The following is a 23282-nucleotide window of genomic DNA, read 5'->3' as shown; positions in this document are numbered from 1 at the left end:
CAATCAGTTCACTCCATGCCTCCTCCTTCAGGGCGCCCTTCCGTCTGACCATCTCACAGAGTCACTTCAGTGAGGCTTGTGTGCCTCACTGAAGTGAGTTTTCCATCTCAGTCGGCGAGCTTCTACATTTTATTGAAGAGAGTTGGTGAATTTCAGTAAATGGGACATGAGCATCTTGTTGATTGGAAATAGTGCATCTCTCTGGAGGACATTCGTGAGACTCAATAAAGGGAGTACTTAAATCATGCTGAGGAGCCTGTTCATTTATTGCTTCAGATTGTAACATTGACAGAGCAGCAGAAATTGTCTCCTGTGACTCATGGTTGCTGTAACTTGACCGGTCTATGAAGTCCTTCCAGAGTTCCAGATGTTGTCTGTCTCATACCCTACAGCTAAAACAGATCTAAACTTCTGTGAGCCTTAACAGGTCTCAGGAGGGCAATTAGGGCTGCGCAATAGTTTGTAGCATATCCAGCTGCGTCTCGCGTAGAAGTGACTGCACTAAGGAATCGGTCTAAAAGAGGATTTCCCGATTTCACCACCTTTTCTTGACTCTGACTTCTTGTCAATGTCTTGAGCACACATCCTTCCTTCTTTCTATCTCTCAATCTCTTGTGGTCTCTGTCCTTTCATTTCTCTCTTCTTTAGCTGCTGTGCCTCGCTGCTTCCTACTGTTTCCTGTGTGTCTCGTGCTTTCACAGTAGCACCCTCTTGCTCTTTCCTGTTGCAGTCATTTGCAGTCAATTTTCTTTTGCTTGGTCTATTTTTCTCTTGCTTATTCTTTCTACATACATATCTTTTATTCTATATATCACTGAACTCTTTTTTTTTTTCTTTTTCATTCACCCTGTTTGTCAGCTGAGATGTACACACATCTTCCAGTTAGGAAGTACACACAGCTCTGTGCTTTGAATGCAGCTTCAGGTTTGCGGTATGGTTCACACTATAGTCCCTTCTAGAGCTGCCAAACATACAAGTGCATGCAGTACCCACGCCTTAGCTCTGGGCTTGTCATGGTGCTTTGGGCCCAGCACACAGTTCGTTCTCTCTTTCTGACACGAGAACATGCGCACATCTTTTGATTCTCAGGGCCCCACAAAATGGAGTCTATTTGAATTCTGTAGTCTTCAGGATATTCCTCTCCTATATTACCTGAAGAGCAGGCAGGATGGAAACGCTGAATTCCATTGTCCTAAGCTCTTAGAATGCTGGAACAACTACCCAATTATTGAGCTCCCAGGGATAATCCTGGCCAAAGGATCCATGTAGAATAGGTGAACTTTGACACAATAACTACCATTGATATTGTTGTACTGATCCTTGCAAGATGACTGATGATATTTGTTCTCTTACTAAGGCAAACTACTTAAAGATCACTTCCACTCTGGATAAGCGGAATAGGTGTTGACTTCACTAGTGATTGTAAGGAACAATGCCATGAGGGTCCAGTTGCTATGCAACAACTTATACAGCTAGGCTATGCTATAGATATGGATCTTGTATTCGTTCATTGCTCTCTCTTTTTCTGTCCTGCTTGTGCTCATTGTTTCTCTCAATTTCTTGCCTTTTTCCATAACCATATTATCTGCAGCTGGGGGCTACTAGTGTTTTTACCAGTAAGGCGGGCCCAACATTTTAAAAGAGAGGGAAAAGAATGTGAGGAGATGGAAACCAAGCTAGGAGTGGGGGCACAGGAAGGGCCCTATTACAAATGAGAGGATAGAGCCTCGGTAGGAGTGCAGAGGCAAAGGGAGGCAAAATTGTAACCTGGAGCTAGACCGTATGAAATTAAGTTGCCATTATGCTAGTGGATAAAGTAGATGAGTGGATTCACCACTTGCTTTCAAGCTCTGTGTGCATTCTGCATATTAGAGAACTCTGCAGGCTCCTAGCTGTAACCCTTGCGGAAGAGCAGGTCAAACTTTAATTAGAAAACGCATTGTAACCTATTGGTGATGACCGTTGTGATGTCTGACCAGAGGCGAGCGTAATTGTGGGAGGGAAGTATTCGCCAATTGAAGCGCACAGGGCAAAACGGAATGCAGTATGGATAATACTCCATGTGGGAGGAAATGGAGAGATGAGCAGGAAAGAAGAATAAATAGAAAGGAAAGGGTGGGGATAGCTCCATCTTTAAAGCTAAAACTGATGTAGAAGCTCCAAAACCGGCTATGTTTGCAGCTTGTACGATGGCTCTAGCTTTAAACATGGCTACCGCCCGTCTGTCTTTTCTGTTTATTTACTTTTGCCTGCATTTGCGCCACACCGCACTTTAGCTTTAAACATGTGAAGCTAAAGCGTGGTGTGCCAAGAATACAACAAAAATAAGTAAATAGAAAAGAAAGGCAGGTGGCCGCTGTATTTAAAATGCCAACGTACGAGCTGCAATGAGTTCTCAAACATAAAGGCTAAAGGTGTCAGAGAAAGGATACCATAATAAGCCAATACTCCAGGGGAGATGTGAGACACAAGAAGGTGGGACATATAGCCACAAAAACCATTCAGAATAAAGCTTTTCAGAACGACACACAATTTAACCAGTCAGCAGCAAGGGCATAGCCAAAGCCGGTAGAAGTGAATTTAGCATACCTCGCAGAGCAGCGCATGCGTGCCGGCTAGGCTGAACCTGAAAATGCTAAGAAGAATCTAACTGACGGGATTTAGCCAGGGTAACCCTATTGGAGGATAATCCTGCTTTTTGGCTTCTCATAGATAAAGGTGTACTCTACACAGTAAGCGATTATGGTTTCCACATACATCCTCGTAATCTGGGAAGCTCATTTTTCCACATTATTCTCGGCAGAAGAGCTGCCAACTAAATCTGTTAAGAAAGATAAATGTAATGAGATAGACTAGGATGAATCGCTTTACTATGAAAGAAACCATTGCAGCCATGGGGAATATGAAAAATGGGAAAGCACCCGTTCTAGACAGGATCCCTAATGACCTTTATAGTTCAGAGCCCAAACTATGGGGTTTTATTCTAAATAGAATATCTAATGTGATTGCCAGAGGGGCTGATATCCCAGAAACTTGGAAAGGGGCAGAGATAATCCCCATTTACAAAAAGAAAGACAAAGGGGATCCCATAAATTACATACCTATCAGCTTGATAGATGCAGACGAGAACTTTTTTTTAGCAAACAGTTATTGGTTAAGATCCAGATCTGCATGGAGGAAAAACAGATATTGTCATACCTGCAAGCAAGATTTAGCCCAAATACAATTAAATGTGATGACACATAGAGACATTCTAAAGACATCTGGGTGTATTGTACACCATTTCATTACATTATATCCTACAAAAGTGTCTGTCAAGCTGGTTGTACATCAATGTTAGTGATTTTTGAATTCATATCCCTCAACTTTCCTATACATTTCCAGAAGGAGCTGTTCCAATTCTACTGTTCTTGTATGATCCATGGATTGAGTCATATCAATTATAAATGTACATGTAACTCTTCATCTCCATCTAGGCCATGTTGTTGTTTAGTTCTAAATCGTATAATCAAACTAGATTCTAGACGTCTAAGTTTAATTGTTCTGTCACTGCCTCTTTCATGCCTTGGTACACATGCTATGCCGTAATATGTAATTGTTTGCCAATTATACCCTTCATGCGTTTCTAAATGTTTGGCCATGGCATAGTTAGTATCTTTGTTTTGCACAGCTCGTATGCGTTCCAGTATTCTTTTCTTTAATGGACATATAGTGCTGCCTATATATTTTCGGCTACATTTGCATTCAATCATATATAGTACATAGATTGTGTCACATGTGATTTTATTATTGCTGGTGAAGATTTTACCCTTAAAAACCACAATTTCTCAAGTATTGCTGCCAATGCTGCATGCTTTACATTTATTGCATTTGGTGAAGCCTTTTTGATGTTGCTACCAGTAGCTTGCAGAAACCTTCAGAGTAGCTCCCAGCCTTGAGTTAATTTTTAACTAAGAACTGTAATAAATGAGGTTGCTTTTTCCTTTTAAAATTATAGAAAGGCTGTTTCACATTATTATCAGGCTGCAGATAGCAGGGCCTGATAAAAAGCAGTGTTCCACTCAGATTTATGACCCAGGTGAATCACTGAGGTTCAAAACTGAAGCACTTCGGTATTTGACTCTTAAGTTAGTCATTCTCCTTTTTTTTAAAAAACGTTTTATTGACATTTTGACATTTTAATACAGTACATACCCCCCTCCCCCCACTAGCAGACCAAGGTCAAGAAACATAATTCGATTGCTCCACCTGAAGTATATAAGTTAAAGAAGTAGAATTCCAGAGCAAATTAGATCATACATAGACTCAAAATTTGATAGCACAAAAAAGAAAAAAAGAAAAGAATGAAGGAAGAGATTCACACATCAGCTTTCTCCTTAGGAATATTCCCTTAAATATATTTCTCTTAGCTGTAGGCTTCTATCCAGAGTAGCAATGGTTCCCAAATCATCATCCCTTTTTTTTTTTTGATCCCTTATTTTTTATATATGGCCACCTCCACGCTGCATATGGCTAGTAATCTAGCCCTCCATTGTGTGAAAGATGGCGGATGAGGGTCCAGCCATGCGGAGGCTATACACAATCTGAGAGCCGCCACAGCTACAAAAATCAGCCCCTGTTGGTATATTGGGCGCTCAGTTGCAGCCACTCCTAAGATCATTTCTTCGGTGGAAATAGTGATTCCTAACTGGAATATATCCGAAATGAAATTGGATACTTCTGTCCTAAGGTTGGCAAGTGCTGAGCACGTGGCGAACATGTGAATATCATTAGCTGCCACTAATGAACAGCGTGGACAAGCAGTTCCAGAGCTACTGGCCCATTTGCCAATTTTATATGGAGTGTAGTAAAGGGCAAAAAATGTTTTGTAGAATTGTGCTTGCAGTTTTATTGACATTAGCGATGTTCGTGCAAGCTCTAGCGCACGATCCGGTGTTTGCTGTACGGATAGGTTAGCCTGCCACCTAGCAAGATGTTTGTCTAGATCATCCGGGAGAGTACTAATAAACTCCTTATAGATTTCCCCGATTCTAGGGTTAGTTTCCGAACATATTTTATCTATTGCTGCGATATTTAGGAAATTACTGCGCCCCCCCCTCATTTTCTTTAACAAAAAAAATCCCTAACCTGTAAGTACTTAAAAAAATCCCTATTACTGACATTATAATCATTTCGAAGCTCTGAAAAACTTTTCAGTCGATTTACGATATAGAAGCAACCTAATTGGGTAATTCCTGCCCTAACCCACCTAGACATACAACCATCATGAAAAATCTCTGGGAGATCAGAGTTGCCGCTAATTGGAGTATAGCATGAGGAACGTCCCAACCCTAGGAGTTTACAGATATTGATCCAAACTTTCCAAATTCCCGAAATAGTCTTGAGTTTAGTTTTCTTAAAAAAATAGTCGTTAATATGTCGCCATAAGCACCCTTTGCTTCTATCTCCTAGAACCATTTCCTGAGGGGTCGGGATCGCAAGATTACTAGAATCGATAGCTATCAGATTTGTACAATTTTTGGCCACTGTTGCCCAATAGTAGATCCTGAAGTTTGGCATTGCTAACCCCCCCTCTTTCTTTTAGTATAATCCATTTTAGTGCCTTTCATGGTTTCTTGAATCCCCAAATAAATCTAGAAAACAGAGATTCGATGTTTTTTAAAATAATACGGGGGAAACTCAAGACAAATTGTTCTGAAGAAGTAAAAAAATTTAGGTAGGATCAGCATTTTAATCAAATTGCACCTGCCGCCAATAGTCCAGTGTAAATTATCTAATCTAATTAAATCTTTTCTGGTGCGCCCTATTAATGGATCAAGATTTATCTGTACAATTTTGTCTATCTTGGCGCTTATATTGACACCTAGATAAGTAGCGTGTTCCACAACTCTAACGTCCTCCATCTCTACTTTGTCATTTATAACTATTTGAGTTTTCCCCGTATTCAGTTTATAACCGGAAATTTTGCCGAATCGTGCTGCTTCCTCCTCAACAATCTTGATAGCCTCTTTCGGGTTGGTGGTAACTAGAGCAATATCGTCCGCGAAAGCTAGGACTTTGGTTTCATAGTTATTAATCATAATAGATGGCACGCAAGGTTGGCTATCAAGTTTTCGTATAAATTGATCTATGTATATCGCAAATAAGAGAGGCGAGCAGGGGCACCCCTGCCTAGTTCCCCTCGTGATCATGAAACTCTCAGACATACTCCCGTTTATCACGACGCTGGCACTTTGATTGACATAAAGTCCTTGGATAGCTTTAATAAATCCCTTAGTTATTCCCCGATCTTTGAGTCTCCATTAATCAAAGTTATCGGGCGATACGAACCCATTTCCAAGTGATTTTTCTTTTTCTTCAGGAAGATCAAGATCTTTGCTAGTGACCAAGATGGTGGTGGGTTTCCTCCCTGAAGTATGGACTTGAAAAGTTGTAACATAATAGTTTTCATTTGTTCTGCAAACTCAAGAAAAAACTCTGTAGGGATCCCATCTACACCTGCTGCTTCACCAGCGGTCAGGGATTTCATGGATAAAAGTATTTCCTCCCATCTAATGGGAGAATCCAATGATTCCTTATCTTCTTGTCCCAGGGGCTCCCCCAGCTCTTCGTCCAGATAATCTCTAGCATCCTCCTGCCCTCCTAACGGTTCCTTGTACAGTTTTTGATAAAACATTTGAAAAGCAGTTCTAATGTCGCGTTCTTCTAGTCTCAATTCACCATTACTATCATTTATAGCTTTGATCATGTTTCCCGTCATCTGTTCCCTTGCGCGAACAGCCAGCTGGTGCCCCACTTGTTCGCTGAGTTCATAAGTTTTTTCTTTGTAGGTCATAGCTTTAGTGATGACTTTTTCCGTAAAGATCTCTGATATCTTATTTCTAGCGATTGCAACTTGCGCTAATCCCTCAGTACCCTGGCCTATTTGTACAGCTATGATCAGATCTGCTTCAGCTTTATTCAGATTCTGATGTAAAGAGGCAAGTTCTTGTTTACCTTTTCTATTAGTACGTATTGAAAATTGCAGTGTCTCCCCTCTAATACCAGCTTTCATTGCATCCCAAACTACCTCGACAGGAGCAGTACCCATATTTATTTCTAAGAAGGATGGTAGCCACTCTCTCATAAGAATACGGTACTCCTCATTTCTTAAGAAGGCTCTTTCAAAAGTCCAAAGGTTTCTAGTACAGGTAGTACTACTAAATGCAATATTCAGTTCTAAAGGGTTGTGGTCGGATAATACCCTTGGAAGCTTCTTTATAGTGTAGCTATCCCTAATTGAATTCGATAGAAGAATATAATCTAGACGGGCATGACGAGAATGGGGATGAGAAAAGAAAGTATATCCTTGGTCTCCGGGATGACCCAATTGCCATCCATCCAACTAGCCATGCCGTTCGCACAGATCTTTAAACGCTCTAAAGACTTTGGGTTTTCTCCCTTGGTAGTTAAATGCAGGGCCCGCAGTCCAATCTCCTGGTAGGTGAAGGTTTAGGTCACCACACACAATAAGAGGCAAGAGCCATTGTACTAATTCATTAGAAATGCTTAATAGAGTATCAGGGTCATCCCCCAGATTCCCATACGCTGTACATAAGGTCACCGTGCTCTGCCCATTATTGTATAGTCACTCCGTAATAGCCCATCTCCCAAACTTGTCTGCAAGTGATCGACTGAATTGTAAGCCCCCTCCTTTAGCAAGGATGGCCACTCCCTTAGTACGAGTTCCCTGAGTAGATGCAGCTATAAGTTGAAACCCCAGTGATTTTAGCAGATGTTGTTGACCCCTCTCTATATGGGTCTCCTGTAAGCAAACTATATTGGCCTCCATAGCATGGAGACCTTCTGCTACCGTTTGTCTCTTTTTTAAGTCGTTGAGGCCGCAAATATTTAAGGATACAATTCGTAATCTAGCCATCTATCTTATGAATCTTTCGTCGAGTAAAAGTACTAATTATTATTTTTATCCACCATACTCGTCCTTCCTGGCCCTTGATCAGTTTGTTGAATCCTACTGACAAATTTGCTTCTTTTAACCCCTTCCACGCTGATGACAAAGCCAGCTCGTCATGGGCTTTACCTGCGCTACGCGGATGACGAGCTGGCTTTGTCACAAACCGCGCATTTTTTAAATTCCAGCGCACAGCGGGAAAGCGCGGTAGCGGTTAATGTAGTAAAGGTAGTCCCTTCACTGATTGTCTTCCCTTGGTCTTCCCCCCTTCCCATCCCTTCCCTCCCTTCCACCTGCTTCTCCACCCCCCCACTCCACCCCCAAGTTAGTCATTCTCAACTCAATATTGGAGCTTGAGAACAAATTGATGGTTCTGAATATTTTTAAATGAGCGAATATTAAAATGAAGCATGAACTTAAGGATTAGGTTAACTCTTCGTTTTAGTTTTCTCCTCTTTCAGAGTGTTGCATTTACACACAGCAGGCATCTTGCTCTCAGTGGGCAATAGACACAGTGGCATATTTAAAGCTGGAAAAATCATTTTATTTTAAATGGAAGAACTGTAAAGTGAAGAAAAATGTTTCTATTAAACATTGTCTTAATGTTTTTCACTACTTTAAGTTAAGCCAATTCAGTCCTAATGTTTTATGAAGCATGTTTCTTCACTTTGAATTCCCCATGTTTAAACAAACTACTGTATTTTCATGTTATAAATATGGCACCATGTCTACAGGCCACAAGGAGTAAACTGCCTGCTGTTTGTAAAGACACTTTGACATTGGAGAAAATTGAAGGGATGAGTTTTATGTAATGCATGTAAACATAAATCTATCTCCTCAGCTGAATTTTCCCATGTTAAAGTGTCACAATTTCACACAGCAGGTATCTTGCTCCCTCTGGCTGGTAAACACACCGCCATATTCATAGCTGAAAAATAAAGCCATTTTTGAATGGGAGAAATTTAAAATGCAAAAAAATGTTCCTTATTCGGAACATTTTTGCAGAACTTTTTTCTGCACTTTGAATTTTTCCCATTAAAAAAAAAAGGTATGTTTGTGTTGTACATGTAACTGTGCCACATATGGCAAAAGGTATGTGCCACAAGTACATACAACACAGGCTCTCAGTCACCCATGCACATACATCCCATTCAGTCACACACTTGTTCATACATCCTTACAGACCATGCGCTTACTGACGCAAACAGAAGCTCTATCATAGTACTCCTAGTCACAGTATTTTGTTTAACCCCTCCCATGCTCATGACGAGCTGAGCTCGTCATGAGCCACGGTGGCCGTGTGCTCATGACGAGCTGAGCTCGTCATAACGGCTGCAATGCTCGCACGCGGGGCTAATTCCCCGGCTGTGCTGAGCGTTCTAAAGAAACGGGTGTGGCCGTGACGAGCTCACCGTGCTGCGTGACGAGCTCAGCTCGTCGCGAGCACTGGGGCGCTGTGCGCGCCTCCCCCCGCCCAGCGGGGGAATTAGCCCCGTAGGGAAGGGGTTAAACCATAGGATCTGGCTCCATGTATATTAGGCTTAAAGTCAGTGAAATTGGACAGTGGAGTGTCTAGTAACTGTGCACAAGTTACTAACAAAACCCGGGTGGACAGTGAAACCTTCGTTCTATCCGCACCTAACCTACAATTACTCCAAAGGTAAAACCCCTTCCGTCTCTATAGGGGTACGTGTGCACGCCGAACAGCACCCACAATCACAGTGCTTGTTCCTACTGGAACTATACAATTCAAATAAACGCACGGGTGCACCACGTCATAAAGCACAATTCAAAAATTAAGACCGATAGAAGTCCAGCTCCAAAAGATAACGAAAGCAAGGCTCCTCTGATTTGATCTCTTTATTGATAGTAGAAAAAACAGCACAGCCGACGCGTTTCGTCCCAGTGTGGGACTTCTTCAGGGCGATCTATAAGTCATTCCTTGTATCTCCATGAGTAACAAAAAGCTATAAATTGCGTTCCGGTTGATTCGGCCTGATGGGGCCTGTTTCTATGAAATAATGTGATTGATGTGTAACATCACTTAGATCGAACTTTGATCATTTCATTTTACGCAGTCTGCCTCTTTTGGAGTATTTTCTTGGGGTTTCAGTGACACATGTTGTGAAACCAATCGGGAGTCTGAGCTGGACACCTATTTATTTTCGCTCTGTATTATTGGGACTAACACTTATGAAGCTGTTACAAGAAAACACGTTGTCAGAATCTTTGAACTTTACTAGCTACGCCCAGTACCATTATTTGTGATTCCAGACTACAGGAAACTTACTCTACGCTGACATATCTTGATGGATGATCTCTTTTTGCGCTGCATGTTCTGTATAGCTTTTTGTTACACATGGAGATACAAGGAATGCCTTCTAGATCGCCCTGAAGAAGTCCCACACTGGGACGAAACGCGTCAGCTATAGTGTTTTTTTCTACCACGTAATGGAATAAAGAGATCAAAACAGAGGAGCCTTGCTTTCGTTATCTTTTGGAGCTGGACTTCTATCTGTCTTAATTTCTTAATTGTGCTTTATGACGTGGTGCACCCGTGCGTTTGTTTGAACTGTGCACAAGTTAATTAGCCTTCAGAAGCTCACAGCAATTTTCACTGATCAGAAGTAAATCTCATTAGAGAAAACGTTACATACCACTGCCTTAGCTACACCACTCCCCAAATTAATGTATTCATTTAAATCACTTAAATGCAACAGACAACATTTTTGTGTAATATGTTAAAACTTTTCTTTTATCAGGATATTGGTGTCTTCGTTTTCAGAGGAACAGCTGAACCGCTATGAGATGTACCGGCGATCTGCCTTCCCCAAAGCAGCCATCAAAAGGGTAATGTCTCTGCATGTTCCATCTACTAGTGCGAAGCTGAGCTTTCTTGTCCCAACATCTATGTTGCGCGTCCTTTGCTCTACTTTGAATTTGCTAATCTCCCAATACTCGCTCGCTCCTATGCCGAGCTCTCTCTGCCCTTATATTTTTTTTTTTATATTTGACTCTCCAACATTCCTTCCTGTGTTGTTAAGTTCACTATGTGTCTTTGCTACTGCTATGAAAAGCTCTATTGTCAAACTTGGTACTATGCTTGTCTCTTTCCTGGTCCTCTTCTGGAAGGGCTACTAAATACTTCAATTTCCAGTGCCGCAAGGGCATGCCTTTTCTTTTACCCTCCTAGTTTAATGACTAGTTTTCTGCTGCTTCTCATGCTGCATGATTGATCTCTTTTGCTGACCCTCTTGAGCCTTTAATAAACTCATCCTTCTCTCTTTAGATGCCATATTCAGATTTCCTCTGACACGGTCTCCCTGGACCCATACTGTGTCTTCTATTTCCCACCTGGTGTTGTGCTGAGGTCTTTCCTGTTCTATTGCTGCAATTCAAAGAATTGCAAAGTGAAATTAATGTTATTCATTTCATTTTATGCTTTTGCCAGTCAAATATTCTGTTTTATAGTTCAGTAAGTTTTCAGTAGAGACAATGTATATCTAACATTCAAAGGGAACACAGTATACTTCTGCCATATAAAAGCTGCGTACAAAACGTTTCCACGTTTAATATCTCTGGTACCATTCACAGGGATGTTACTGGAGAGAAGAGCTGAGGGGTAAAGTGAATGTCAAAGGCCACGCAAGGAAATTAAATCTCTATATGATCTCCGGATAACAAATTACCTGCTATTGCATATTACTGAAATAAATATCACCTAGATCAACTTCACTTTTGATCCATAATAACTTGGCTGGGAAGAAAGAAATAAAGGGCACATTACAGGAGTCACTCCCTCAAATGCCACTCAGGATCCATCAGTAAATGGTCACCCCCACATTCAGGTTTGTGCCTTACCCCCTCCCCTCCTGCCCACCCCAATCTGGGGGCAAGCTGTCTCGTGCTTTCTCTGTATTTGAGAAAACTAATATTTTCCTTCTTGCCGGATACATTCATGCTGAAAACCACATAGAAGCTTCTATTCAGACACCAAATTAGTTCCTTCTTAACTGCTTTCGTCTCTCTCTTGCTTTTAAATTTAGATTGATTAAGGTCAGAAGAAGATGGACTCTGTACTGTTGTACTTTAAAATACGTTTTTCCCCTGCTTATATCAGAATCTTGTCCATCTGACTGGCATTACCTGGTCCATCAATATTTTGCACGTGATCCTTCTCTATCTTTATGAGAAAAAAAACTATTAGGGATCTGTGAGGTCCTCAGCACACTTACCTCGGAGCACAGTTCTCCTTTCGGTGTCAAATTATCAAATTACCAAGAAGTGATGGTACCTCTTTCTTTAAGTATACTCCAGCAGAGGATTTAGGCCCAGGACTTGAAGTTGCAATGCATGACATTTTTCATGTGCTGTTGTTTGGATTCCTTGTGGGATAAAGAGGCAATCACACCAGCTTCGAATTTCTGGGCTATAATGGCTCTATTTTCGGTGGCATAGATTACTACTACCAACATACTCCGGTCAAGGGGCTCCATATTAAGCTTAACTGCCAATGTGCCACCCCATAGCTACGCAGATGCCCCCTGCGGGTCTACCATCTTTCCCACCACCCTCTGGAGGGAGCTTTACTTGTCTTTATGTGCCACCATGATCATTGTCTCACCCTCTATTAAAATTAAAAAATATATTAAGATGGGGGAGGGGGTTCTTTTTAGGTGGTAAGTCCTTTCTGCTGTCTGTGGACTCAATAAACCTGAAGTCTTTGGGGTAAAAAAAAATCTTTACCTTTGTTCTCCAAGTGAGTTATACCTACCAGGTCAAATCAAGTCAAGTCTAAGGTTCAACGGGGTGTTATTTTAGTACACCCCACACAGAGGAGGGCTCCTCCATTTCAGCTGTCCAAGGAGGCCCTTCTGTGATTCTCTGCAGAGGGCTGCTCTGCACATTGTGGGGCCACTCCTGCTGCCGTATCACTGGTAATTTCCCCCAGAATCCAGTTTACTGAGAGATCTCCTGCAACTCTGCTGCATCTCAGGTCTGGGCGTCGACCATGCACTCAGCTCTTCAATGCAAGAAAGCTTGATAAGCACCATCATCTTCTAGGTTATGGAGCCACTATAGAGTTGTGGTGCATGACATGTTCTGGGATTCATGGGTTTCTCATGCTAAAAATTGGGCCAGGCCCCTCCGCCAGACCCATCGCCGCCCAACTCCTCAATGTAAGTTTCTGTAAGGATGTTGGAGGCACAGCAGCCATATTGGAGCTCAGACTGTTTTGCAACGTAATTTTTCCTTTTTATAGATTGGATTTTTTTTTTACATTAAATATCTCAAACAGTCCAGACAATCTACAAAATGTAATTACTCTTTTCATGCTCTTATATCACTATTTTTTTTTTTTTTTTTAGAAAACAATTTTTAAGAAGTAGGGTATGACATAAAAAAAGCGAACTATGGCTTGCAGTACAGAGCTACATAAAAGGCAAAGTCTCTTGGCTCATGGTGTTTCATGCCCAGTAGCCCATAACCTCAATAGATTGTACATTCATTGTTAAATTCAAGACCAAAGGACTAATATCTTTGGAAGGGTTGCATGACCGAAACACCCATGCCTTTACAACTGCTGTGTGATGACATCATCCAATGAGTGTAAGTGTTTTCTAAATGTTTGAGTGTGAAATATATATATTAAGCTACTACAAAGCTTACATTTGTATAGTAGGTGTATGTAGGAAATGGGGGTTGCCCAAATCTCCAAGGGGGTAGCATGGCATCAAGCGGGCAGGCCAAACTTCGAGGACATGTGAAGCATTCACGCAATACCCACAGTCAACACACCAGGCACACCACAAAAGAGGCAGGACACCAGTTTGAGTTGGAAAAAGATACGTCGTTTAGTAGGGTTTCCAACCTGCAAGGCAAAAGAATGCAAAACAGTAGTGTCACACAAGACGCCCAATGGCGCCAGAGCCAAGTAAATAAAGGGGGGAAATTATGTACATAGGAAGTAGTCCATGCTGTAAGGGAAAAAGGATGGATTCAAAATGTCATTAGTTCTGGAGCCCAATCTGGCGGGGCCAACTCAGACTCTCATCCTACAGGGAAGGCTGTAAATGCAAAAGTTCTACATTAGCATAGTTAACCATCATGCACATTAACACCAACCCAACCCCTGTTAGGGAAAGAAAACATTAGGGCATCACGGCATAACATGGCAGGAACATCTGCAATAAATCAGCCTATCTGGCCCATCAATCTGGTACATAACAAGGGCCTGGAATAACATCAGGCCAACCCATTGACCAACCTAGGCGGAACATACATCGCCCAGCATAAATATCAGGTAGGAGTCCTCCTTATATATCAGGAACACCTGTAAGGAAATAGCTAGGCTCCCTCTACCAACAACCTTGGGGTATCAACATCAGGCAGAACGCTGGCATCACTATAAGCATAAGACATCAGGGTGTACACCACAGCCAACTCTCTTCATGAACATTAGGCATACACATTATAGAGCATTGGCAGGTATTAAACCATACGCATGAGCCTAATCCTCCCCACTGGTGCATCATCTAATGAAGGCCCCCTAGGCATCTGTTCCCTCCCGGCTCATTCAAGCCAACCTATATGGGGGTGTGCCCTTAGGTCATAAACACACTGACACACTGGGTGCGGAATTCAGCGGAAGCACCGCCTTGCCACACTAACACAAATCCCAGGGCCTACACTAGCTGGCATTCACCTGGACACCCCAGGCAGGGATTAACTAATGTCGTAGCCCAGTTCAGAGGCCTGGCAATCCTGCTGGTACTTCTCACGGGGGCCCTGGCGTAATTAGGGCCCACAAGCTCAATTACAATGTCTCCGGGGGGGGGCGAGCACCGACCCTGTGCCCCGTTGCCCTCTTCACTCCCCACACAGTTTAATTAAAGCCCCACTCACCGGGCTACTCCGGGGGTCCTCTTCCCCTGCAGGGCTCTTTTCCGTGGAGGGGGCAGGCACCAGCAATGTGCCTCGATGCCCCCTCCTCTCTCTCACAATGACAGCCGGGCCCAGGACTACACTGTGCCGGTGTGCGGGGCTCTCCTCACTGGCTGGGAGCCCCGCAGGAATACAGACTTCCGGCCGGCTCCTGTGCGTGATGGCAGGGCTCCTCCACCACACGGAGCCCTGCAGGCGACGCGCTGCTCTTGTGGTGCCCTGCTTTGCTTGGGGAGGCGGGGCTGGCACCGACAGTGTGCCCCGGCCCCGCCTATCCTCCCGGCCCCACACTCAGGGCATAGACCGGCAGGGTAGGCTCCTGCTCCGGTCAATCTCAATCGGGGCTCCCCTCTCGCGATCACGGGGCCCCGCAACGACTCTTCACCCGGGTCCCCCTCCTACCTCACGGGGACCCGGGGCTTGGATTCAGCTTCTCCGGGCCTTCCCGGCCAACCGCCAATCCCTGCGCGGCCTTCAGAGGTCACGGCCGCGCAGGCCAATCCGTGCGCGGCGGGGGCGGGCCGATGACGCCGCCTGGCCCCCTCGTCACGTGTTACGGGCCGGAACGGCTTCAGGGCCTAGCGCGGCCCTCTCTCTACTTCGGCGGCCCCCTCCTGGCATCGGGGGCTGCCGCAACGTTGCACACCCCAGCAAGGGGGGAAATCTCCTCAAGACAGCGCCGGGCCGCGGCGGTGATTTTCGGCGATGCCACACAGCGCGAGGACAGGACAAGGGGTAGGCTCCCTTTCTTGTTATAAAGTCCCCTCACAGTCTCCTCAGCACCCGGGCTGCGACGGTGATCTCCGGCTGCGACAAGGGGTAGGCTCCCTTCTTAACTAATTAATCATACGTCAGGCAGCGCGCTGACACGAGGGTAGGCTCCTCTAGCGTGATTTTCCTCAGGAGAATGGCGCTTTTCGCAGCGCACTACTCCTCCCTCTGCCCACACAGTCCTCAGGGCCAACAGCACTTCGGGGGTCACACCAATCACAGGGCACAGTCCCTTGGGGCACAATCCTCCTCAGGCAGCTCCACAGGCAGAATCAGTCTTTGGACTCCCAGCGCTTAGGGGGCGGTACTGCAGTTTACGCCAGTCAGCTGTCCACAGCCCTTCACCATAGGTACCTCACAGTCCCGCGCTTCCAAAGGGGCCACAGTTTCCTTGGGGGCATCAACCTCCCCAACACAGCGCTATTGCAGCACAACACCTGGCAGCACACCTCACAGGGGGGGGGGGGTGAACAGTCCCACTGTCCTCCTCAGGGGCACACTCCTCACCTCCTGGGCGCTTCTTCACGCAGTGCTGGCGTGGTACCCGGTCCAAACAACGTCAGTGACCTGGGTAGGGGCCCTCCCTTGTCAGGGGCCCATGGGGACAGCAGCGGGGGGGGGTTTATAGGGGTGTAGGGCCCAGCTCACAGGCCCATGTGGCGGTAGCACCTCACAGCAGGTCCCCTCCCTTCCTTGTCCCAGCGCTGACTGACTCTCTGGTGACACTTCTCCCTATTTATACCCTCCTCCCAGGCAGTGCCAGGACCTTCTAGAATGTTGGCACATCTAGCCTAAACTGGTTCTAGGGGAGGGGGTGAGCACCCTGGGTGCCAGGCTTTCCCTCCAAAAGCTAGGGGTAGCTGGGTAATATTATCTAGACCGCTGACCTATGGCAGTCCAGTGGCAAAACCCAGGGCCATGGCATCCATTTTAAATACAATACATTTCAATCAGGTGCAGTTTTAAAATGGGGGATTTTACAAGTGCTCAGATTATTACATGTAATTACATTTACACCAAGGTGTCTCACACCACTCATGGCCTATACAGGTTTAATCCCATGGGGGAGACAATCTAGATAAGGGGGTCAAAAGCGAAAAATTTGGGGGGAAAAGGCCAAGTCCAACAGTGTACTACTAATGAGTGATACAACTTTTAACATATATTATGTCTGCGACTGTGTGTGACCGGTTGCATGGATGTGTGAGTGGTTGTATGTTTGTAAGTGGGTGAGTGATTGGGTGTATGAGTGTGAGTAGGTGTGAGTGATTGTGTGTGGATGTGTAAGTAGTTTCATGGGTTTGTAAGTGGGTATGTGAGTGGTTTTGTGGGGGTGAGACTGGGTGTGTGAGTGAGTGGGTGTCTGAGTTCCAGTAATGATGAGTGAGTGGGTAGGTCAGTGGTTGTATGGGTGAGGGAGTGGGTAGGTCAGAGGCTGTATAGGTGAGTGAGTGGGTAGATCAGTGGCTGTATGGGTGAATGAGTGGGTACGTCTGTGGCTGTATGGGTGAGCGAGTGCATGTGTGAGTTCCTGTATGGATGAGTGGCTGTATCGGTGAGAGGCTGTATCGGTGAGAGGCTGTATCGGTGAGAGGCTGTATCGGTGAGAGGCTGTATCGGTGAGAGGCTGTATCGGTGAGAGGCTGTATCGGTAAGAGGCTGTATCGGTGAGAGGCTGTATCGGTGAGAGGCTGTATCGGTGAGAGGCTGTATCGGTGAGAGGCTGTATCGGTGAGAGGCTGTATCGGTGAGAGGCTGTATCGGTGAGAGGCTGTATCGGTGAGAGGCTGTATCGGTGAGAGGCTGTATCGGTGAGAGGCTGTATCGGTGAGAGGCTGTATCGGTGAGAGGCTGTATCGGTGAGAGGCTGTATCGGTGAGAGGCTGTATCGGTGAGAGGCTGTATCGGTGAGAGGCTGTATCGGTGAGAGGCTGTATCGGTGAGAGGCTGTATCGGTGAGAGGCTGTATCGGTGAGGGGCTGTATCGGTGAGGGGCTGTATCAGTTAGTGGGTGTGTAAGTGGCCCTATGGATGAATGAGGGTGTGTGTGAATGGTTGTATGGGTATGTGAGTGGGTGTATGAGTGGTTGTGTGCGTCTGTGAGTGGATATGTGACTGGTTCTGTGGATGATATCATCTGTGATTTCAGTTGAGGTGTCATCAGTGATATAGATTTAATGTGTGAGGTCATAAGCAGTGCATTTTGGAGGCATAAGTTATAGTTAGCTCAGTTAACTACAACTGCTGAATTTCTCTGGTTTTGTACGAGTGAAACGTCAGCCTAACTATAACGACCCTGTTGTAACCTTTGTTTTTGTCAGTGATTTTCAAAGGTTGAAAAAAATCTTATTTCCTAACTATAACGACCTACACACAGATATTCCTTACCGTTGTCTTGTACGGATTTTACCAACTTTAAAGAAACTGAAATTTTGGAGACCCATGTCATATGTAAAGTCCTCTTGCGACTGACCGCCCTGTGTGTAACCAAAATAATTGCTATATTCGGGAGTATGAACATATTTATTATGAAAAAATACCACATACCTACAAACCGTCCACATGATAACAAAGCGACCACACGCGCACAAAATACCCACAGTCACAACAAAAACTGCTCCATGTTTACATTAGGTGCCCATTAACCCACAATGCGAGTGCACACAGTTACACACCATACTCCCACATCACCCAATCGTCACTAAAATCCTACAGTGGCACACTCCACTTTCTGTGAAGACTCGACCAGCTCCTGGGAGGTAGTGGTCCCCTGGGCCAAGATTGGACATGGGGAAGGGGGGTCGTGTGTGCCCCCTCCACAAAATGTTACAAATCTTGCCCCCAGGACCTGCCCCACCAGGCTGTTATACTGAAACCCTACCTACCCCTGCCCCCTTGGATTTGCAGCAGAACTTTTTATTTTTTTAAATGCGTTTCGGCCCTGGCATGGATCCCTGTGAGGCCCCAGGGCTAGAGGTTCAGGGTATTCCTACCTAGGGTGACCAACTGGCAAGAAAGTGAATCCTGGACAATGACAGAAAAAATTCAGGACAAAAGTTTATATTTATTGGCACATTTGAGAGGGTGGCATGATTATGAAATAGACAGTTGACAGAAGTACAAGCCAAAATAGAATTATATTCTTTAGTTGTATTACACATTGGAGTATTGAGCAAAAATTCATATATAGTTGGACTTATTTAAAGATGAAGAAACTAGCAAACATACACAGTCCAAGCAGAATTTGGCAGATGACCATGAATAATAGTGCTAGAAGCAGCGCTGTGCTTCTGAATGTAGACTGATAGAGCTAAGGATATATGCAGAGACGGATAGACAAGGTTGGGACAGTGAGAGTGACCATTGGGAAGAAAGTGAGGGTAACTCAGCTGAGAGAGGGAAAGAACGGATGAAAGAAAAGAGGATAACAGAAGAAAATGGGGCAGAGAAAGGAGCGGAAAACAAATACAGGAAAATGCTGAGGGTGAAGGTAGAAAAGAGAAAAAAGGTAGAGGGGCACATAAAAGGTAAGGTAGAGGGAACAGAGAAAGCATGTGGGGGAATGAGAGAGGCAGAGATGAATAGCAATGCAGGGGAAAGAAGTGAACAGATAGGGAAAAGGGAGAGAGAAAGAGGTTGAACAGGGAGTGAGCAGAGATTAACTCAGAGCTCACTTTGTAACTTGCATGTCAGAGCTTTCATTCTCAATATTATACTTTGCTAGAAGAGTTAGGAAGGATAATGCACATGTTGTTGATATCTGTGCAGAACTCTGTTTGAGGGTCCTGCACAAAGGTAATAGTGAACAATATGTACTGGGAACGACATTCACAAGCTTTTTTAATTTTTATCAAAACCGATCCCATAACGTTTGTTTAAAGCAACCACTCCTGAACAGTTAACCCTGATATTTAGTAGCCTCAGGCGGAAAAAGGAGAGGGCCTCCTATGGTGTGAAGCAAAAGCAGGGACGGACCGCTAAAAAAGCAAAAAGCCTTCTCTCCAGGGTGCATGTTACATGAAAAAAATGTAAATGTATGCAATTAGTTAATCAGCAAGTCTAAAAGCTGCTCGGTAACCGGTCTTATACTATGCGAAATACACTTGTAGGTCGAGCTTGCTAGACAGTTCAAAAACTTACAGGGGCTTACAGACCACTATTGCTTACCTTTGGTTGTCTTTATTGTCAGTTTCATTTGCTTACTTTTTTTCAATGGCTTTTATTGTTCCAGCTTATGCATCTGTCCGACCCACCCTTGGAGCATAGCCTGCTTACTATCTCTTTTACTGACTGGCTTCTATCCTTCCACTGATAACTTATAGCAAACTTTTTTTCTTTTTGGGTTAAGCACTCCATGAGAGTGCATGTGTTTTTAGCTCTCTCTGCATCTGTGTTCTTGCCCCAAATGCCCACCTCTTGTGAAAGTTACTCTCTTGTGTGCTTCTCACCCACCCCCCTTGCACTCTGTGTTGTTCTCACCCTGGTGTGCATCTCTGCCCTGCTTTTGCTGCTGACTTTGTTGGATGCTTCTTGCTTTCTTGTTAGCTTCTCTTCCTTTGCTCCAAGTTCTTCTGTCCCCTGTCCCCCTGTGCTTTGTTCTTCACTCCTTGTTTGTTTTTCCCTCGGCTCCCAGTGTTGCTCACTCCTGCATGTGATGCTTCCCTCTTACTCCACCCCATTCTCTCCTCCGTTTCGCCAGCCACCTGCAATTCATTTATAAGCACCCAAAAAAATGTGGGCCACATTTGGATATTTGGTTTGTATCGGGTGATTTCTTTGAGAGCTTTCTGGTAAATAAAGCCTCAAATAACCTGTAGGCCGGTAACCTTCGATAGGACTGAAAACTCAAATTTTCACCATGAGATTCCCTGATGCTGCGGTTTACTCTCAGCACTCTCCACTGGATTTCCAAAGCTCCTTCTGACTGCTAAGCCCCATGGGCTCACTCTTTGGTTCCCAGCATATGCTGTGCTCAGTGTAGATCGTCAAGGCTTCAGCTTACGCTCAGGCCTCAAAGGCTCCGGCCTCAATCTTAGTTTCCAGAGGCTTCTGCTGTAGGAAGCTGGTTCTGTATATACTGTACCAAAATGAGGTATAGTGTGCACAGAGCCCAGTGGAACCCCAAAGGTAGGAAGAGGTAAAAGTAGATAGCACCTTACTCATTCATTCTTAAAGTCTTTATTTCGACATATACATCATAAAAGACAAATATATTAAAAGGGCGTGAACATTCCATCATTTCATATCAATACATTGTAAAACTAGGAGATTTGATTGCAAGTCATTCCGTCCATTACAAAATAATTTAACTTAACCATCCATAATAACATTACTATTAAAAACATTAAAAGGAATCCAAGATCAGATTAAATTTTGCATCACAGAATAGGTTGTAACTATTACAGTTATTGATGTTTTGTTAAAATCCAATCTTAATGTGGGCTTAATTTACGGGCACGAATAACCCACATCCAATGTAAAAATTTGGCGACAGCAATGGCCACAGGTTCAGAACAATCAGTTTTTAGTATCCTGAGGGCATCGGAACCAGTGGATAATGCCCATCTGAAGACAGGTAGGCTTTATCCACGAGTGCCTGGGAAACTTGTACTCTGGGCAAATAAACAGCACCTTACACTCTATTTGTGGTAGTGTGGGCGAGCAGTAAGGCTTTATCAGAGGGTAGTGCTAAGCATTTATTGTACACACTCAGGCAAGAAATGATGTCACACACTCAAAGACTGAACTCAGACCAATTTGTTAGTATAAAAATATTATATAGTCCTATTTATTTCCTAGAACTAAGCAAGCCTGGCACAGGTAAGTGTAAATGGTACTTTTCAAGGCAGGATGAACAATACAAGCAAGCTGAATGGAAATTACTGTTACAGGTTTGTAAATGCTTTGAATACTGTTGAAATTACTGTTAGATTACTTTTGATTACTTTACAGATTACTTTATGGATCGGTTTTTATACTCTGTGTGACATGCCTATATATCACACTGGTAAATTTCCTAGAGAAAAGGTAAGTAAAGCAGTTTTGAAATATTTGCAGTTTTCTTAGAGTTCCATACTAACCAACTTCACACTGAACAATGTTCAAGAAAGGCAATCAGTGCAGTCCTATGGGAGGAAATGGACTGATCGGTTTACAGGTAAGTACTAAGTTGTGGTATTTGGGTTTCTGGGGTTAGAATCAGGGTTCCCCAGGGTCGAGGATGCACTCTCAAAGCACCCCCTGCTGCACTAGGACGGACAGGTGCAGAGTGTTGAGGCCCAATACTATCCAATAGGGGATAGGGAGCCTCCGGTTGGTGGCTGCTCACGAGCAGGCCACAGGTTGTGGGAGCAAAGCTCCTGGTATTAGGCTCAGGGCAAAGGGGGATCCAATTTAGCACACAAGGTGCACCCACAGCGACACTGGGGCGGCCGGGTGCAGGGTGCTGGTTTGGTGTCTGGTGCCCTGTTGTTATCAATGGGAGTTGCTGATTTTGGCTGCAGGCTCGGTCCAGGAAGACTTCTGGGAGGACCAACAGCTGGCAGGTAATTTGGAGGGCTTGGGACGTAGTTGCACCTCAGGTTCTCTTCTCCAGGGCGCATGGTGGCTGAATGTAGGTATGTCTTTTGAGGTTGGATTTCACCTTACCGGGCCACTCGCAGTTGAGGGGGTGGGGGTCTCCATGCAGGAGCTGCAGATGACGTCAGGGAGTCCTGGAGGGGTCAACCCATGGTGGACTCGGACTCTGGGGAGCTGGGGGACTGTTGGCGTTTGGTGCAGTGGTGGTTCCAGGCGTCTGGTTTCTTTGTCCTCAGCAGGCTCAGTCTGTCTTGGGAGTGTCTTTTGAACAGAGCTGCTGTTCTCAGGAGATTCTGTCTTTGTTGAAGGGAGTCCGTCCTCCCAGGGTTCTGGAGGTTGCTCGCTGCGGGACTAGTCGACTTTTTGCGCTGGATCTCTGGAAACTGCAGACAGGCCGGTAGGGCTGGGGCCACGTCAGTTCTTCTCTGCAGTCTCCTCTTTTATCCTTCTTCGTAGGCTGCGGGAATCTGTCTTCTTGGTTCAGGGCTGCCCCCTAAAAACTGTATTTAGGGGGCATTTCAGGGGTCTTGAGGGACTACCCTCGGTGTGCTCACCCTATGTGTGGGAGTGGGTACAATCCCTTATCCTGATTGGTGAGTGCCTGTCATCTGCAAGATGGCGGGCACTGAAGAGTAGGCTTCACCTTGCCTCCCCCACCGGAGGAGTGGGGTTGGCAGAGGTGGGCACGTCTTCTGGGCAGTGCTAATTTTTCCCGCCTGTCTTCCCGCCATAAAGGAGGGGAGACAGTAAGGGGGGGCTGCTCCTAATAGCAGGAGAGGCTGGGGGTCGCGTTACAAAGGCGGCAATGCTTTGAAGGTTCCCCAGCCACAGATGGCTCTTCTAGGCCTGGGGGAGGTGTGACCACCTCCGCCCAAGAAAGGCTTTGTTTCTGGACTCAGGGAGCGAAGGCTCCCACCCCAGGGGTCCAGAAACATGTCTCGTGGTGGCAGGCTGTTGTGTACCAGTCAGGGAACCCACCAGAGGCTGGCTGTTTATCAGGGGGCATCTCTAAGATGCCCTCTGAGTGCATTGTATA

The 23282-nt window shown here is 44.9% G+C and overlaps 1 protein-coding gene across 3 annotated transcripts in view; it reads left to right on the top strand.

The window, feature by feature from the left end:
* Positions 1 to 23282, top strand: part of TAF11 (TATA-box binding protein associated factor 11) — a 265689-nt gene that overhangs the window by 82255 nt on the left and 160152 nt on the right. For all 3 annotated transcript variants that reach the window (XM_078644276.1, XM_078644275.1, XM_078644274.1), the window contains exon 4: positions 10714 to 10801. In XM_078644276.1, coding sequence (XP_078500402.1) covers positions 10714 to 10801 — 88 coding nt within the window. The remainder of the gene's footprint in view (positions 1 to 10713; positions 10802 to 23282) is intronic.

The sequence above is a fragment of the Lissotriton helveticus genome, chromosome 5_1, assembly GCF_964261635.1.
Source record: "Lissotriton helveticus chromosome 5_1, aLisHel1.1, whole genome shotgun sequence".
In the NCBI taxonomy this organism is placed as follows: Eukaryota; Metazoa; Chordata; class Amphibia; order Caudata; family Salamandridae; genus Lissotriton; species Lissotriton helveticus.
This window is presented reverse-complemented; position numbering and strand designations above follow the sequence as displayed.